At 36.1% G+C, this 18343-nt stretch overlaps 1 protein-coding gene and 2 long non-coding RNA genes across 4 annotated transcripts; all 3 read left to right on the top strand.

Moving 5' to 3' along the window:
• Nucleotides 1-520: 520 nt before the first annotated feature.
• LOC127252794 (uncharacterized) lies at nucleotides 521-7853 on the top strand. The gene is made up of 3 exons (XR_007839146.1): nucleotides 521-1499; nucleotides 1878-2102; nucleotides 2437-7853. It is a non-coding gene; the product is annotated as an uncharacterized LOC127252794 (long non-coding RNA).
• Nucleotides 7854-8431: 578 nt separating this feature from the next.
• On the top strand, nucleotides 8432-13636 carry LOC127252906 (uncharacterized). 2 transcript variants are annotated; one of them, XM_051277293.1, is made up of 4 exons: nucleotides 8432-8761; nucleotides 9446-9564; nucleotides 9911-11646; nucleotides 12696-13636. In XM_051277293.1, the coding sequence occupies exons 3-4, from the start codon at nucleotides 10027-10029 to the stop codon at nucleotides 13032-13034; spliced, it is 1959 nt and encodes a 652-aa protein (XP_051133250.1). In that variant the 5' UTR covers nucleotides 8432-8761; nucleotides 9446-9564; nucleotides 9911-10026; the 3' UTR covers nucleotides 13035-13636. The 2 variants fall into 2 exon arrangements, with proteins under 2 accessions (XP_051133250.1, XP_051133251.1); XM_051277294.1 differs by lacking the exon at nucleotides 9446-9564.
• Nucleotides 13637-15196: 1560 nt separating this feature from the next.
• On the top strand, nucleotides 15197-17200 carry LOC127253116 (uncharacterized). The gene is made up of 3 exons (XR_007839216.1): nucleotides 15197-15303; nucleotides 15628-15679; nucleotides 17159-17200. It is a non-coding gene; the product is annotated as an uncharacterized LOC127253116 (long non-coding RNA).
• Nucleotides 17201-18343: the final 1143 nt, after the last annotated feature.

Raw genomic sequence — 18343 nt, 5'->3', positions numbered from 1 at the left:
TAATTTGATTTTTTTTTTTTTTTGGAAAAAATCGGAGAATAGTGTATTTAAAATCCAATCTCCAAACAAACACACCCATAATTAATAATCCGAAGTTAAAGGAGGAAAAATCTAATCCGAAGCCGCCCTCCAAATTTTCACAGTATTACTAATATGTTCATAGTTAAAGAAATTCGATAAAAATAGCAAAAGAAAGTTGAGTGGAGTAATACAACCTTTCCTTCCTTCGATGTTTACCATCTCTATATACAAGATGAATGATGGTGGGTTTGGAAGCAATCAGAATTGGGGAAGTGATGCGGGTGATTCTATCGTCTGCAGTTTCTTCGACAGGGCTGGACAAATTTTTGAGAAAAAAATAAAGGCTAATTTGATGATGAAAGAAGGTAATCGGAGGTAGTTTTTCACTAACAGCAACTGGAAGAACATTTGAAAATGGCTAGGACTACATTTGGCGGATCAATTAAGAAAAAAAAAAAAAAAAAAAAAAATTGGACGCCCACTCGGAAGAAGAAAGAGAAGAGAAAAAAAATGGGAAAGAAAAAAGGAAAATAAATATATAAATCAATTTCCTAAAATTCTGAAAGTTTTCTCCAAGTGCTTCCTTCAGATCCATTTAGAGGGGCCGCGGTTTTAATTTTTTCTGCGTCACAACCGTAGCCACTTGTTTGAATAGACCGGCGGATTCACTTGCACACCGCTCAGCTCAAATATGGGCTAAAGAAGATCAAGTCGCGGCTTCGCTTGCTGATGCCGCTCATTTCGGAGGGCTTCTTCGCTTCGCTAGCGCACAGAGATAAATGCTATCAAAAGACTTCACTGCTCGGTTAAGAGAGATTGACGCCGCTGGTGCAGACCGAATCGGGTGTCGCTTGCAGGAGGGGCTGGACGGCTTCCGTTGGCTGAAGACACCGCTCATTTTCCGTCGCCGCTCAAGAGGGCGCTGAGACAATTCAAACCACTGGTTCGAGCAGACCGGCCGGTTCGCTTGCGGATGAACTTCTCCGCTTCGATCTCCATCGCTGCAGCGGCGGCTAGGCTTCAATGATGAGCGGGATCACCGCTTGCGAGCGGTCATAACCATGGTTCGCCGGATCGTACGAGTCCGGTCCGACTCGGCCGATCGGGAGAAAAATCCGATATTTGTCATAGGATTTTCAAATACACACAAATCTTATCCAAAACTCATTCTTATTCATTCCTTTACCTATTTTCTTTTTCTCTCGGTCGCTGGCTTCTCCTCGTTGTTCCTGGCGGTGACGAAAAATAATTGCTCGGCTTCTGCTCTTTGTTCCTGTTGGTGGACAAGGTAAGTTTTGGGTATCTATAGTGTTGGGAATGTGGGTTTTAGCAATCATCTATGTGGTAGAGGGATTTGAGAAAAAAATTCGCCTGTGAAGAAAAATTGTTGGTATTGTGTAGAAAAAAAGTTAGCTTGGACGGGTATTGGATTTTATGGGAGGAAGAATAGTAGATTCCCCGTGAAAGAAAGACGCTTGGTAAATATATATATTATTATTTTAATTAATTTAAATTTTTTTAAATACTGTTTAAAATTAATTTTGTTCTATAATTTTTGAATTGAAATTAATGTTGTATTATTTTGATTGATTTATTTATTTAATTGATAAGTTTAATTATTTTGGATTGTATTTATTTTTATTTAATCTATATAAAGTAAGTTTTATTAAAATTAACTTTTTTTTATATATAAATTTAATAAATATATATTCTAAGTCTAAGTTTTACGAATTAGTTATTTAAGTTAAATCTTTGTATAAATTTGATTTATTAATAAAATAATATTTATAATTTGCCCAATTAACTAATAAGTTACTACTTATAAATATTTTAATAATTTTATTATTCAATTGCAGAGTTTGTGTAAAATGGCACCGCAAAAAGATATTGGTGGGATCATGCTACTCCTATAAACAACGATAGAAAGCATACAAAATGCAATTATTGTGGAAAAATTGTTCACGGTGGGATTATTAGGATGAAACAACATATAGCACATGTTACAGGTCAAGTTGAAGTGTGTACGAGAGCTCCAAAAGAAGTAAGAGAGTTACTAAAACAACACTTGATCCAAGGAAAAGGTATGCGAGCAGCAAATAAAAAAAAATTAGAAGTATTGCACAATTATATTCGTTTGGAAAATGATTCTGATGAGGAAGAAGATGAAATTTTTGAAATAAACGAAGATGAAGTAGATGCTTTTGAAAGAAAACAATTAAAAATAGCAATGGTTGAAAACAGAAATATGGAATTTATAGAGCAGCAGCGTAGACATTCTGTATCCGGAGATTTACCGAGTTTGAATTTAAAAGAAGATATATTTATTGAATTTTATAAAAAAATACATTTAATATTAGTATATTTATTTTGAAATAAAAATTATATATAATCATATATATTTTTTTATCTTTGTAGGAGGAAGCAGTTCGAATACAAAAGGAGCTAAAAGAACTTTTTTCGAAAGCTCTACGAGAAAGACCGTGGGGAAATTTGGTCGTCCCTTCACGGATCCGCCCAAGAACTATCGAAATACATTAGTGATGTTCTGAAATCCGCCATTCGGAACGAGTTTGCGCTGCTTCTGGAGGAAGAAACTCGAAAAAGTAAGGTCCGGAAGGTCGATTCGAGTGAGCCAGAGATTTGGCCTCCCGCGGGCCTTACAACCAGCTTCGCAGCAGATCCGAAATCCCAGGCACTTAAGTATGACCATATTACTCTGTTCGGTACGGATACCGGATCTGGAGGACCTCCGATCACCATCCAGAAGGTCGGAGAATCTCGAACGTCGTCCGGGCAGGCTTCCTTTGGGCCGCCTTCAACCGACGGATTTGTGACGACCTTCGGGCCAGTCCCATCAGTACCATATAAGCAAAATAATCCGTTAATTTCTGGAAATACTTTCAGCACCCTAGTCACCACTCCAGGCCTTCGAAAAAACCCAATGGCCGGACAAGAGACTTTCAATGCATGGGGGGGGCAGGGCTGACAGCGATACCAGCACTTTCCTTGGTCCCAAAGCCTTCTGGAATGACTTGGGAACCAGGAGGATCAGTCCTAACACCATCCCAATACACTGGGGGGCAGGGAGCTGCTGGAGAAGGTCGATTTGCTGCTGGTTCCGGGTTGGAACAAACCTACGAATATTCTGCCCAACCAGCCCCTGAAAATACACCATTGCAACAGGTTCCGATCTTTAGAGAACCTACGGAAGGCCCTCGAGCTCGTTTCTCACAACGGGGACCTACTCAACAAGCCTTCCCGCAGCCAGCGTTACACAATCCGCCGTCCATTCAGGCAGCTTCCGAACAGCCTGGGGGGCAGGCAGAGATGGTGCCGCTGCCACATCCTATCATATATCCACGGTAATCGAAAATGCAATTCATAGGATATATGACGATCGGAAAAGCAAGGATTCGATCAAGCAGTTCTTGAAAAAATTAAGGAGCGCATAAATTAGATGCCAAGTTCGTGTACCAGAGGACCAGGTGGTGAATGTGGTAATAAATAACATGGCGCACCAACTGCGTGACAGCCTGGCTCTTCAGGAATGTCACGACTTTCGGCAGCCGATGTCCAAAGCTGTGAAGGCCGAGCAGCCATTCAAAGAAGCTCAAATGGCCCGAAATCAAAAGTTTCGGAGTGGTTATCATTGCGTGTTTGCCCAAGAAGGGGTTTCCGAGGTCGACGAGGAGCAAGATGAGACCTTCTTGGCTGAAATTTCGTAGGGGAAGGCATATACATGCCCGACTCTTTAGCCGTCTCGACGGAATGAGGTGAATCTGAAAGTATCTTACTCATTCGACATCGCGAAGACGGAACAGATTTTTGACTACTTGCTGAAAGATAACCAGCTCCGCCTTAAAGAAGGTCACAAAATGCCGATCGAAGAGGAGCTGAATGGAAAATTATTTTGTATGTGGCATGGAATATATGACCATCAGATCAGGAACTGCATTTCTTTCCGAAATACAGTCCAGAAAGCCATCAAAGAAGGCCGCCTCAAGCTGGCCAAAAAATTTGACATGAAAATAGACACGGAGCCGTTCGCCACGCCGATAAACGTTGTCGAAATACGTCCAGCCAGGTCCAAAAAGACAAATTCGGGGTTTGGAGCAGATGGTAGGAGAACAGCCCCTAAAAAACCAGTGTTAGAAAGGCTTGGAAGGTCGATCAAACCTCCGAGAAGAAGTTCGGTGTGGGACAAACTTTCCTCCACGAATACGATCACGGAAGTAAGCTTTGAAAAGGGAGGCGAGTTTTGGCGAGTAACGTCCGTAGATCAGGTGGTAATCACACCCCATCAAACCTGCCATCCATGGAAGGCTCCAGACGACGAGAGCTAGACAAGGAATCGGAAGGAGCAGGTGATGCGACCTCCTACTAGGACTCAAAAAAGGAGGATGCAGCGACAACGCTTGGCCGCTCGCCTTTCCCGAGAGAATCAGGTTGGGGGGCAGCAGGCTGATGACCACGAAGGTCAGGCCAGAGGGCAGCAGGCCCAGGGCTCAAAAGGAGCTATCGCTGGAAGGCCGAAGCTTGGTCGGAAGGACCTTCGTCACCAGCTTCAGGCCCGAAAGGAATGGAGACCAAAAAGAGTTCTTGCAAGGGTTGAACACCCTAATGAACCTTACTTTACTGTGACACTCGGGAAAGACCAGATTTCGGAAGGTGAGCCGATGATCGATGCCCTTGATTGCGATGAAGCGGCGGAGGCTAGCTTGGACATTATTGCCTCCGACCAGGACCTCGAACGAGCTTCGTACTGTGAAGAAGATCTCAAGGTCAATATAATAGGGATGCTACCTCGGGAATTCGAAGCCCCTCAAGTTCAACACGATTATCTTCAGATGGATGTGATGTTGGAAGGAGCTGGTTTACTATATTGGGTAGAGCAAGATTCCAACATTCCGAAAGAGAGTCCAGAACCAGTAATTTTTCAGAAGTTGGCGGACGAAAATACGCGCCACTTGAAACCCTTATTCCTCATGGTGCATCTTGATGGGTGGACGATCAGCAAGGTTCTGATAGATAGGGAGCTTCCGTCAAACTGATGACTCTATCCACTTTGGGAAAAATTAAGAAAAAACAGAAATGATTTCGTCTGGACAACCATGCGAACGACCGACTTCATCGGAAATGCGTATACGACAGCAGATGTGTTGGTGGAGAAAGTGACGGTTGAAACAACGACGAACCAAATGGCTTATTTCATCAATGAGGGAAAGCTAACCTATTCAGCCATTATCGGGAGGGATTGGATCCACACTACCCAGTGCGTCCCTTCAACATTGCACCAAAAAATTATGTTTTGGAACGGAGACCAAGTCAAGACGGTAGAGGCCAAGGCTGATCCAGCTATGGAGGTGCATTTCGCAGAGGCTGTTTATTTTTCCCTCGATGTATACCCGCTGTCCATCATGCCGAAGGATGCTGGAATGGGGAAAAATGGCAATCTAACCATGAAGGGGTTCGAAATAAAATTCGAGGCCGACGCACGGCCTAATAACTCGGGTATTTATCATGTCTGACATCCTAATTTTACATGATTTGGAGATGAGAGCAGACAGGTCCGACTGTACATTTATATGGGCTAGAAATCATGCCGCTCAACCTCTTGACGTGCAGATAGGGATATCCTCTCAGCCGCCTAATTACGATCAAGACGAAGAGGATGTTCATTCGCCAATTCGAAGAGCTGCTCCACCTTTCGAAGCGCATGACCCATTAGAGGATATTAACTTGGGGGATGAGGCAACCCCTCGGGCGACACGGGTCAGCGCCTTGCTGAATGTCGAGAGAAAATAACGAATGATTGCTTTGATCTGAAAATTCAAAGATTGCTTCGCATGGGATTACCATGAGATGCCGGGGTTATCAAGGAACATAGTTGAGCATCGATAAACAGCCCCTTAGGCGTTTCAACCCGGAAGTATTGTCGAAAGTGAAAGAGGAGGTCGAAAAACTCCTTAAAGCTAACTTTATTGAAACATGCAGGTACCCGGAGTGGATTTCCAACATTGTTCAAGTAATGAAGAAAAAAAAAGATCCAGCTTTCTGTTGCCCCGGAGAAATCGGAATCTTCAAATTGATAATAATGCCCGTCGGCCTAAAAAATACCAAAGTGACCTACCAAAGGGCGATGAACGCAATTTCTCACGACCTGATCAGTGCTTGCATGGAGATATACATAGACGACGTGGTCATGAAGTCCTGAGCCTTCGATCACCACATACTGGACCTTCGGAAGACCTTTACGCGGATGAGACTGCATGACCTCAAGATGAACCTGACGAAGTGCGCTTTCGGAGTATAAACAGGGAATTTCTTTGGTTTTTGGTCCATCAAAGAGGGGTAGAAGTTGAAAAAAGAATGAGGCCAAGGCTGTGCAGGACCTTGGGCCCCCTCGCAACATCAACGAGTTGTAAAACTTGATGGGGAAGGTCAATTAATTGAGAAGATTCATCGCCAACGTAGCTAGGAGAATGAGGGCCTTCTCAGTGCCGTTGTGTAGGAATAAAGACGTGTTCAAGTGGAGAACAACCCAACAAGAAGCCCTGGATCAGATTAAGCAGGCGTTAGCATCTTCTCTGGTGTTAATGCCGCCAATCAGTAGAAGAGAGCTGAAGCTGTACATAGCCACGATAGGCGATACGACGGGCTGCCTCCTTGCCCAGGACGATGATGAAGTAATATGCAAAGTCGACCTTCTTCGCTATTTATTAAACAGGCCAGTCCTCTGAGGCTGTTTAGTTAATGAGTGCTTAAATTAGCATTGTTCGCATTAATGGGAAACCGAGGCGACGAACAAAATTTTGATTTTCATTATCAAGAAAGCGCTGGAGGACAACCCGAAAGGCTGGAATGATACTTTGGAAGAGGCTTTATAGACATAGCGGAATGTCAAATCCTCCGTAATCGGAAGCACTCATTATAGGCTACCTACAACCATGACTTTGTGCTTCTGTTGGAGATTACAGTGTCTTCTTTCCGGATCTTGAAGATGAACCAGCTGTCCATGGGATAGCAGGATCAAACCCTACTCTAAGAGCTTGATATTTTGCCCGAAAAGAGACTGCAGTCACTTGAATGCACTCGACATTAAAAGAAGAAGACCATATCGACCTTCCAGAAGTGTGTGAGGTCCCAAACTTTTCGGGAAGGTGACATGGTCTAGAAGGCCGTCATCCCGGAAGGCCCCAAAGATGCGAAGTTGGGGAGATGGTCTCCCACATGGGAAGGACCATTTATAGTATCGGCTAAGTTATCCAATGTCGTGTATAGGTTGATGGAACCCAAAGGGGAGGAGTTGACGACGTTTATTAATGGAAAACATCTTAAAGATTTTATCCTTCTCTTTGGGAGTTGGAAAGAAGACACGATCAGGCTATAGTTAATGATGACCTTCCAGGAAAAAAAAAAAAAAAAAAAGTGGTCGGACAGGCTGAGGAAGCATGGAAATATTCAGGTATTTGACAAAATCATCAGGACCACGAGTTTAGTCTTGTCCAAATGATTTTGTGGGGGGTATTTGTACACATTCAAAATTAATTGGACGGGCTCAACACAAGTGCAGCCCAAATCCTCGAAGTTCGCAGCCCAACTGAAGGTCCAGATCAGCGAGTGGGCCTACGGACCTGACTAGCCCAAGGACCCAGCCGGCCTGGTGTATTTGAAGCAGTCAACGGATAAAATGAAGGTGGTTGGAATTGTTGAGAATAATTATGCATAATATCTTATCCAAACATGATTCAAAATAAACAAATAAATAGAGGATATCAGAACATAAAAGGACGGCCATTCATTATCAATCTTCTTTTTTTTTCTATTCCAATTTCTTTTTTCAGCTTTGTTCTTGTTTTTATTAGTCTTAATTTTTCTTTTTTTTTTTTTCTATTCCAATTTCTTTTTTCAGCTTTGTTCTTATTTTTATTAGTCTTAATTTTTCTTTTTTTTTTTCTATTCCAATTTCTTTTTTCAGCTTTGTTCTTGTTTTTATTAGTCTTGATTTTACCTTCCTTTAACTGTAATTATTTGGATATCGCGATATACCCCGGGATCCTTTCTTGAAGAGGTCGGGAACCCTTCGAACAAATCAATTATGACAGACTTTTTCGATTAAGCTGTCGGTGTTGATTTTTTGACGACTCGGTTGTTTTTACCATATATATATATATTTAAATCAAATTTGTTCGAGAAATCAAAATTTTCATTTAATTGTGTTGGATTTAGAGGGTTTGACAATATCAAAATCTCTCTCTAATTTTAACTAGTAGTATTAATTTAATACCGATTCCTACTATGTATGCAGATATGTATTGAAATGTGCTAATTAATATTCCTCCCAACCGGTCCATATTTGAAACCCCCCAAGAATAAGATGACCTGTGGATGGGCCATGCCTATACATACATAGATATAGATATAGACATATATACGTACAGTTGCTGTCCTCTTCGTTTCACTTTCTACATCTCTGTTTCTCTCTCTTCGCCCAGAGAAAGAAATCAAACAAAATCAAAGGAGATCACCCAGAATCAAGGGCGACTTAGATTGGACATGAAACTGCATCGAATTTAGTTTATTTCTGGCTTTGCCTTTTTCCCCATATTCTTTTCCGAAACCCTGATTTCTCCGATACTGTTGAAGCCCGATCTGATTTGCTTCCGGCGGTTTGATTCGGGTGGAGGGATTTTTATCTCTCAAGCAAAAATTCGAGTTTTGCGCTGCCACTTGAATTGAGGTAACGTGTTTTTTTCTCCAGTTTACGAAATTTCTTATTTGATACTGCTTAGGGCATATGAATGACGATTTAAGCTTGTTCGTTTGGAAGTACTGCAGTCTTTTTGGGGCCTTACTAATGTAATTCTCCGTCAATGTTGTTTTGCTTTAAGTTGTTTTGGGACTTTTAGGCACTTAATTTATTAATTATAGACCTTCAAATCTTCGAGAAATATTAAGATGGGATCTTTGTCAACATCAAATTACAACCGGAGACAGAGACGGTTATGCATATGCTTGAATTCGATTAAGGTTTATGGTGTCAAACTATAGGAAATCTGCGTATGTTTAGAACAATTATTTGTTGGGTTAGCAAAAACGTAGGACAACCATTTCTAGGAGAACAGTTAAAGTGGAACCTCTAGATATAGACACCTGAAACTAACTTGAATTTAGGTATTTCAAAAGGGTGTATATTTGCAATTAGGATACATCTCTATAAATGAGTAGTTTCATTTATATTTTTTGTGCTTTTGAAAAAATTATGATTTAAGTGAAGACTTTATGTGCTATCTGAGAGAATGCAGTTTTCTTGATTGGTGGGTTTGCTTTCTAATGCCTTTCTTTGTCTTGAGTAAAAGTTATTCCTTCCTTTATTCTGTCATGCTTTTCACTTAAACATTTTGTGCAACTTTCTTACATCCAGTTATAAAGTCTGATTTACCCTGATTCGAGGTGCTGCCAGTTCTTAGTAATCTGCTTTTATTGTTGGTTCATCCTGTTTGTGCTCTCTTGCCGCTGCATTCTGTGTAATCGATCTCTTTTGTAAGTTTCAGTTTCAGTTTCATTATCTATTTTATTTTCTTTCAAATATTTCGCTATGTGCCTATGGTGAGAAAGAGAATTACATCGAGGGGGTATTTTTATTGCTAAAATCCCTGAGGGGCCCCAGCCTGGCCTGGAGATCACCATTCCTATGTCTAAGAAAGAGTGTTGTAATGTTTGATTATTGGAATGAAGTACTGCTACTTGCATTTCCTTGTGACGTAGAGGAGTTCTGGTTCTCACATTTATTTGTTGTGGTTTCACTGCATATTTGATATTTATTTCTGAAGCACTCTTGCTCTATTGAATATGCGTTCATATTTTAGTTTGTTTTCCTTTCATTCAGTGGTCTTGAAGGAGGTTTCTCAGTTTGCATTCATTGGCTAGCAGAATTTTGGATGATTAAATAAGCTTTTCTATTGTACATAGCACAACTTCCTATCAACTATCTACTCCTGAGGCATGTCGGCTGTTGATGTATCAAAATATGAACATAGTCCTGTCCATAAGGCCATAATATTGAAGGACTATACTGGCCTCAGGAGAATCATATCTGGCCTTCCTCGACTTTGTGATCCATCTGAGATCCATTCAGAATCAGTATCACTTGATGAAGAGGCTAAGGCTGATGCAATATCTGCTGCAATTGATCGTCGAGATGTTCCTAACCGAGATACTCCCCTTCATTTGGCTGTTAAATTTGGTGATGAGACAGCGGCAGAGATGCTCATGCTCGCCGGAGCAGATTGGAGCTTGCAGAATGAACAGGGTTGGAGTGCATTACAGGAAGCAATATGTAGTAGGGAAGAAGGAATTGCGAAGATTATAGTTAGGCATTATCAACCTGTTGCTTGGGCTAAATGGTGCAGAAGACTGCCTCGGTTAATTGGGACAATGAGAAGGATGAGAGATTTTTATATGGAGATAACTTTTCATTTTGAGAGCTCAGTCATCCCTTTCATTTCAAGAATTGCACCATCCGACACTTACAAAATCTGGAAGAGAGGTTCTAATTTGAGGGCAGATATGACTTTGGCTGGTTTTGATGGTTTTAGAATACAACGTTCAGACCAGAGCATACTGTTCCTTGGCGATGGATCTGAGGATGGTCAAGTTCCCCCAGGATCCCTTTGCATGATTTCACACAAGGATAAGGAGATAATGAATGCATTAGATGGTGCGGGTGCACCAGCATCGGAGGCAGAAGTTCAGCAAGAAGTTACTGCAATGTCTCAGACCAATATATTCAGGCCTGGCATTGATGTAACTCAGGCAGTTCTTTTACCTCAAACTACATGGAGAAGACAGGAGAAGACAGAAATGGTGGGTCCTTGGAAGGCTAAAGTTTATGATATGCATAATGTGGTCGTCAGCATTAAATCAAGGAGAGTCCCTGGGGCTATGACGGATGATGAACTCTTTAATTCTTGCAATGAAAATGAAACGGACAATGAGCTTGAAAATATTCTGACTGAGGAAGAGCGGAAGCAACTTGAGGTTGCTCTTAAAATGGATTCATCAGATGCAAGCAATGAAAATGATGATGTCGGTATTACACATCGTCATAGTTGTTATGACCAAAGGGATGTGCCCATTGAGAGTGTAAACGGTTGTAGGAATGGAGGACTTAAGCAGGAAAAGAAAGGATGGTTCAATAGTTGGAGGAGACGGGAAAGTAAACCAGAAAATGATAAAAAGATTGCTCCTCCTAGAAGTTCATTGTGTGTGGATGAAAAAGTAAGCGATCTGCTTCAGGACGCCTCCAGTAGTCCGAATAATAAACCAGGACGGCACTCCGTGGAGGTGGTTGGGAAACAGGATGGGCATTGGAGAGGAAGAGATGCTAAAGCTTCTTCATCATCAAATGCTGAGAGTGGAAATAGGCGGAAAGATGGAAATAGGGAAAAGGAGAACGAGTATAAGAAAGGGCTGAGGCCTATCCTTTGGCTTTCGCCAGATTTTCCTTTACGAACTGAAGAACTCCTTCCATTGCTTGACATTTTAGCAAATAAAGTTAAAGCTGTGCGTCGATTAAGGGAGCTATTTACTACAAAGTTACCCAAAGGAACCTTCCCTGTCAAGGTGTTCTTCTATTACTGGTGCTTTACTTAATAGATTCCATGCTTTTTATTGGACTCTTATCTTGAAATTTTTGTGTTGCCATTATTCACTTTCATAGAATCATTTTGCAATACCATATTTAAAATCTGTAATCAATCAGCATGATGAGAAGAATCAGATAAAATATTGTGGTTTATTGCAACCATTTCACTTATTCAAAGCGTTAAAGTCTTTAGATTACATTTTTCTAATTGAACTTCACAGGATCCCTATGATAACTTGTGGCAAACGTTTGATGTATAATTTTCATCTGTATTTCAATAAATGCTGATGGTCTTTTTTCTGTTAACGTGTACGGGTAGCTCAATCTCTTTTCTTCTTGTTATATTTGGTACATTGTTGTCATCACAACTTTCTATTCACTGTGCTTATGTATTAGTATCAGAGACTTTGACATTTGCAAGTACAGGAAGAAAAGTCTTGATTGCACGTAGAATTAATTTGCCTAGAGGACTCTGCTTAAAATGTTATGAAGCCTTTGGGTTGCATGAAATATAATGATTGTTAAAATTTCTTTTTTGATGTGTTTTACCTGTCTCAACTTTTATCTAGATTCCATCTTTGTTGTTGTGTAGAAGTTGTAATCTATGGAATATAGCTGTCATGAGCTGATGTGTGATATGTCCACTGTTATCATCATGAGCTGAAGTGTGAATGAACTTTATTGTCTGCCAGCCATACATCATGGGCCCATATTGAAACAATATTGATCCTATGGCCTGCTTATGAAGAAAAGATGAGCGGAAATGATTGTGTTGATATTTTGAAGCATAATTTCCAAAGTCCAGTTTACCTAGCATCAAATAATATAATCCTAGTTTTACGAATCGGCTATTCAGTTCTTGGGTGGTAGCAGAATGTATTAGCTAGCTTTTCACACACTAGTAGTCTTGACATAAATTTCTTATTATCCTTTACAATACGATGGCTTATGTAATTCTGTTTCTTTTTTCTCCTGATATGCTTGATTCCCTGGAATGCTTTCTACAACTAATAAGGGTGCCTTTCAGGTTGCTATTCCAGTGGTTCCCACTATTCGAGTGATTGTTACATTTACAAAATTTGAAGAGCTTCAGCCACTGGACGAGTTCTCCACGCCCCCCTCAAGTCCATCTGCTGTGGACAAAGAGAGCACTGTTATGATGCAGTCGTCAAGTTCATCTTGGTTCCAGTGGATAAAAGCCCCCTATCAACGCCAGAGTTCAGCTGCAGCTTCCTCCAGCAGCAGGATTGATAATATTCAAGATCCATTTGCAATTCCTTCTGATTATTCATGGATTACTGCTGAAGCTAAGAAAAAGAAAATGCAGGAAAAGAGCAAATCTAAGAAATTGAAGAACCCAAAGTAAGTATTGGGAAAATATGCGCATGTGTATTGTTGTTCTCTACTTCATATGAATTAGTGAGCGAGCTAGCGAGCTGCTGTCAACTTCCAAAGACTAGCAGCGGAAGCAGCAGCAGCAGTTTATTTGAGATAAGAACATTATTGAGAGAGGGAGGGGGTAAAAATAGTTTGAAAAAAATTCTATGCTGGTATATCAATCAATCAATCATTGTGGGGGGTTCATAGAACAATGGATTGGTAAAATGTTATATTTTTGTAACCATTGCAAGTTTGACCTGTGTTTTACATGGAATGACTATGACTTGATTCTAAGTTGCTTGTCTGTTGGTGGTGGTGTTTTTGGCTTTCTTTAACTCCTAGCTGTATCTGGTCTTGTATCTAAGTATGAATGTGTATATTCGTTAAACTAGTGTTAGTGTGGTCGAGTCAGAGTGTCGTACGTATCTGTTGAAATGGTATATTGCAATTCAACAAGGCCAGCAGCTGTTTCTTGTGTATAGTATAGTATAGTATAGTATAGTATAGTTGACTATTGAATGAATACGTCGTGTATGATGTGGTGCTTTTGGTTTCTGTTTTCGATTTGGTCTCGGTGCACCATAACCTTAGCCTTGCTGGTTGAGTTGGGTTGGGTTGGCTTGGCTTGGCAGCCCAATACGCTGTTTGTAATTGTACAAGTATTGGTTGGATAAAGGTAAGTTGTATTCTGTTAACGCTAAGTCTAAGAGCATGGATGGGATGGGATGGGGGACTTCTATGGGCAACCATGGTCATATCATAAAAAGCATCTAAATTAAAGCATGTCCAAAGTGACCAAGTAAAATTACAAGTACATAGTGGCTTTAAATTGAAAAAAAATAAAAATTGCTCTTGTATAAAATATACTATTTTATTTGTTAAAAATGTACAAGAGAGAATCGACTTTTATATTCCTATTTTTTCATTCCAAGACTTTTTGGCCAAAATGCCTTCCCCTGCTATTTGTAGAATGTCATAAATGTTTATCACACACGCAAAGATCATCTCCAATCTATAACTTTATTTTTGCAGTTTTTTCTTCATTTCTGCAGAATTTAAAAATATTCTCTTTATATTTTATTTTACATAATTTTTAAAATTACAAATAAAATTTAATATTTTATTATTTTTATACATTTAAGTTATAATAATATTTTTAATCAATTAATTATAAATTTTAATAATTATTAAATAAATAAATAAATAATTTACTATAAATATTAATTACAAAATTATAATAAAAAATAATAAAATTAAAAGTAACAAATAAAATTAAATAAAATATATAAAATATAAGCTTAAAACAAAATAAAAAAAGAATAAAATAAATAAAATATAAAAATATAAACAAAATAAAAAAAATAATATAATTTTTTATTTTGTTGATGATATTTAAAAAATTAAAAATTAAATAAATATAAAAAAAATAGATAACAACATAAATAAATAGATAATATTAAAACAAAATAGATAACTATATAAATAAATAGATAACTTTATAAAATAAATAAAAAATTATATTAAAAAAAAAAAGAAAATTCCAGCGGGTGAATTCTGCAAAACTATAGGGTGGGTTGAAATAGTTTTTTTCTTCCCACCCTGCAAAAATAGATCTTTTGTTTGGTGCTTATATTATTTTATTTGTTAAAAACATAAATGTTTGTTTAGGTTACCTTTGAGGAGTTTTGGCTTTTACTTCATAAAAAAACAGTTTGTAATAATTTTCAGTTAAAATTATTATTTTATATTTAATGATAATCATATATATATATCTATATTTGAATTCAGTTTTAGACCACCAGAATGAAAAGCTTGAATTTCTAGCATTTTTGAATATTTTTTAAAAAAATTTGATTGGTTAAAATATTTAATTGACTATACTGTTTAATTTATAAGAATTTTATTTTAATATTAATTATAAATAAAAAAACTCTCTCCCAAACCTTAATTTATTCTCACAACCGCCGCCGTCCATCCCAAAACTCTCTTTCTTTTCCGTCTTTTATCTCCAGATTTTGCCATCCGGTCGCAGCTAAACCGTACTCCAAAGTCTCAGCACTGCCCCCATTCAAAACACTACTAAGATTTATTTACATTTTATCTCTTTGTTCTTTTTTTATATTTATTTTTTATTCTCTCCAACATATATTTGCAGATCCGCAGGCGCTCCACCGCCATCGATCCATATCTCGCTGCATGCCACTCCACTTATCACGGTTTTGAAGCTCTATCGCTGTTGCTTGATGGAATTACGGGTAAATTTTTTTTTGTTTTTTTGTTTTTTAATCTTAATCTATTTTCACACATATAAAATAATTGAGTTTGTACGAATTTTTTTTGCTGTTCTCATTCTTTGTTTTTAAGATTTGTTTTTTGTTATTCTCTTTATTTCTTTCTTTTTTAATGTAGATCTACTTCCACACATGTAAAAAAAAGTGAGTTTATACAATATTTATTTGTTCTTCTCATTCTTTGTTTTTCTTTATTTATTTCTTTGAGCCTTTGTCTGGCAGTGCTAAAATGTGCCATTGTCCTTTTTGACCTGAATCTGTGATGTCCAATCCCGTTGTGTTGTGCAGAACCGTAGATGAATGGTGCCTCATTGTTCAATTGTGGATGTACGGGAGAAAGGTATTCTTTTTTTTTTAAATATAAAATTATAATTACAATGTAATTAAAATAGATTGAGTATCAATTTTATGTATATAGCTGTTAGAAAAAAATTAATACCTAAATTATAATATTAACTTATATATTTTTTATATAATTAAATATGTTTATGTTATATAATTTGATTCTAATAATTATATTATCTATTTTGTTATAAATATTTTAATATAGATACAAAAGAGTAAGTAAATTAAATTATGTATTAATTAAACAATATAAATATAAATAAAAATAATGATAAGTTGTTAAAGAAGTTAAAGATTTTTCTATAATTATTATTTTTTCTGAAAAGTTGAACACTTTATTTTTATTTTTAAAAATACAAGTTTCATATTGAAGATGTAGAGTTTTTTCTTTTTTTTTTTTATTAATAATTACTTATTAAAAAGTTCTAATAATTAATTTTAATTCTAATTCATTATAAAGTTGAGAAACTCTAATTCATTTTTATAATAATTTGATTCTAATAATTATATTGTCTATTTTGTTATAAATATTTTAATATAGATACAAAAAAGTAAAAAAAAACTAAATTATGTATTAATTAAACAATACATTATAAATATAAATAAGAATAATGATAAATTGTTAAAGAAGATATATGTTTTTCTATAATCATTACTGAACACTTTATTTTTATTTTTAAAATACAAGTCTCATGTTGAAGATGCAGAGGTTTTTTTTTAATATAATAATTACTTATTGAAAAGTTATAATAATTATTTTTTATAATTTTTTAAATACTAGGGGTTGCAGAGATTTTCTTTGCATTTAATATTATTTAAACATCTCATTTTAACTTTTCACTTTCATTTTTGTTTTCGTATTTCTGCCTTTATCTTCTATGCTTCTGCATTATCTTCTTTCTACTAAAAAATTTCTAATTCTTACGATACTTTTCTACATCTCACCATGTCATACAATTCTTACATAACATCAGACACTTCTCTTATTCTCTTATCTAAAATCATCCTCTACACAGTGTTCCTACATTATTTCACCTTTCAAAGGTTTACATTTATAATTATATTAGTGTTTTGATTATTAGACTATTTAGACAATAATCATAGTATTTAATTTTGTTCTTATGAAGTATTTCTTTGCATTCAATATTATTTAAACATCTCATTTTAATTTTTCACTTTCATTTATGTTTTCATGCTTCTGTCTTTATCTTCTCTTCTTCTGCATTCTCTTATTTTTACTAAAAAAAACTATAATTCTCACATACTTTTCTTTCATACTTGAACGACACTACATCTCACCATGTCATACAGTTCTTAACATAACATCAGACACTTCTTTTCTTCTCTTATTTAAAGATTATCCTCTGCACAGGGTTCTTGCACAATCAATTGTTAATATTTTTGAATATTTTTTTAGTTGGTTTACTTTATATTTTATTTTGACATTTTATGTTTAATATTTTTATTTTCTCAGGTAGCACTTGACTATCACGTAGAGGCGTGAACATAATTTCACCTTTCAAGGTTTACATTTATGATTATATTAGTGTTCGATTATTGGATTATTTGGACAATAATCACAGTCCTTAATTTTGTTCATATGAAGTATTTATGATTACTTAATTTTTGCAGGTTGTAGTGACATTTGAGATTTGAAGAATACTGTTTAAGCCGAACATTATTTTTGTACCGAACATTTTTTGTTATTATTTTTTATTTTAATATTTTTACGATTTTGCAATTATTTATATTTATATATTCTCTTGATCAGTGGATGAATAAGTGCAATCGGCATTAATCATAAATGCACGATGTTTGAAAATAGTTTTTTTTTTTTTTTTTTTTCCTTTCGTAAAATATATTTATGGTTTTACATTTGTTATTGGCATCATCATCTTCTGATGTTGGCAATATTTGTGCTTTTGAAAGTGGTGGGTATGCTATTATAAAATTAGTTGATTTTTTTTTTTTTTAATGAATAATGTCACTTACAAATATGAGATATATATATTTTTGGTACCCACTTATGCACAATAATATAATATAGTCAAATAGTCTTATTTTTATTGCTTTTGCCTAATATATTTATACATTTTTTTTAGTTCACCGAACTAAAAAGATAAATAAATAAATGTTAATATATATTTATTTTATTCATATGAAAATTATGACAAAATTTATTTTTGTGATTATTTTTTATTAAAATTTATTCAACGTATACTATTTGTATAAGATATTTCTTAACATATATGTACTATTAAAAATAAATATTAAGTCTTATTCTATATTTGATTTTAAAATAAATATCAACTGTATAAATTGACCTGAATTTATGTTTATTCATTAACATTCATTAAAACAAAATTTTATTAATTAAATCAAACACTAAAATGTAAGAGAATGTGAGTGGATAAATATTATAAATTATTACTCTCTTCATTTTATTAATCTAATATTACTTTGATTATTTTAAATAAATTAATTTTTCCTAATATAATTTAGAAAATTCATAATATCAATTTATTTTGTTTTTAATCAAAATATATTTTTATTCATCTTTACAAACTTTTTATTTTTATTTTTAATAGATAGATAATGATCAAGTTTTAAAAAAACTTGCTCGATTAAGATGCCGGAGGCATATGTGAATGAAGCAGTA

This window comes from Andrographis paniculata, unplaced genomic scaffold (assembly GCF_009805555.1).
Source record: "Andrographis paniculata isolate CXL003 unplaced genomic scaffold, ASM980555v1 Contig49END, whole genome shotgun sequence".
NCBI lineage: Eukaryota > Viridiplantae > Streptophyta > Magnoliopsida > Lamiales > Acanthaceae > Andrographis > Andrographis paniculata.
This window is presented reverse-complemented; position numbering and strand designations above follow the sequence as displayed.

Bases quoted from the DNA above. Each gene is read 5' to 3' on its own strand.
- LOC127252906 (XM_051277294.1), top strand. From the start codon at position 10,027: ATGTCGGCTGTTGATGTATCAAAATATGAACATAGTCCTGTCCATAAG. The intron at 11,647-12,695 runs GTGTTCTTCTAT...GGTGCCTTTCAG, and splicing joins AAGGAACCTTCCCTGTCAAG to GTTGCTATTCCAGTGGTTCC.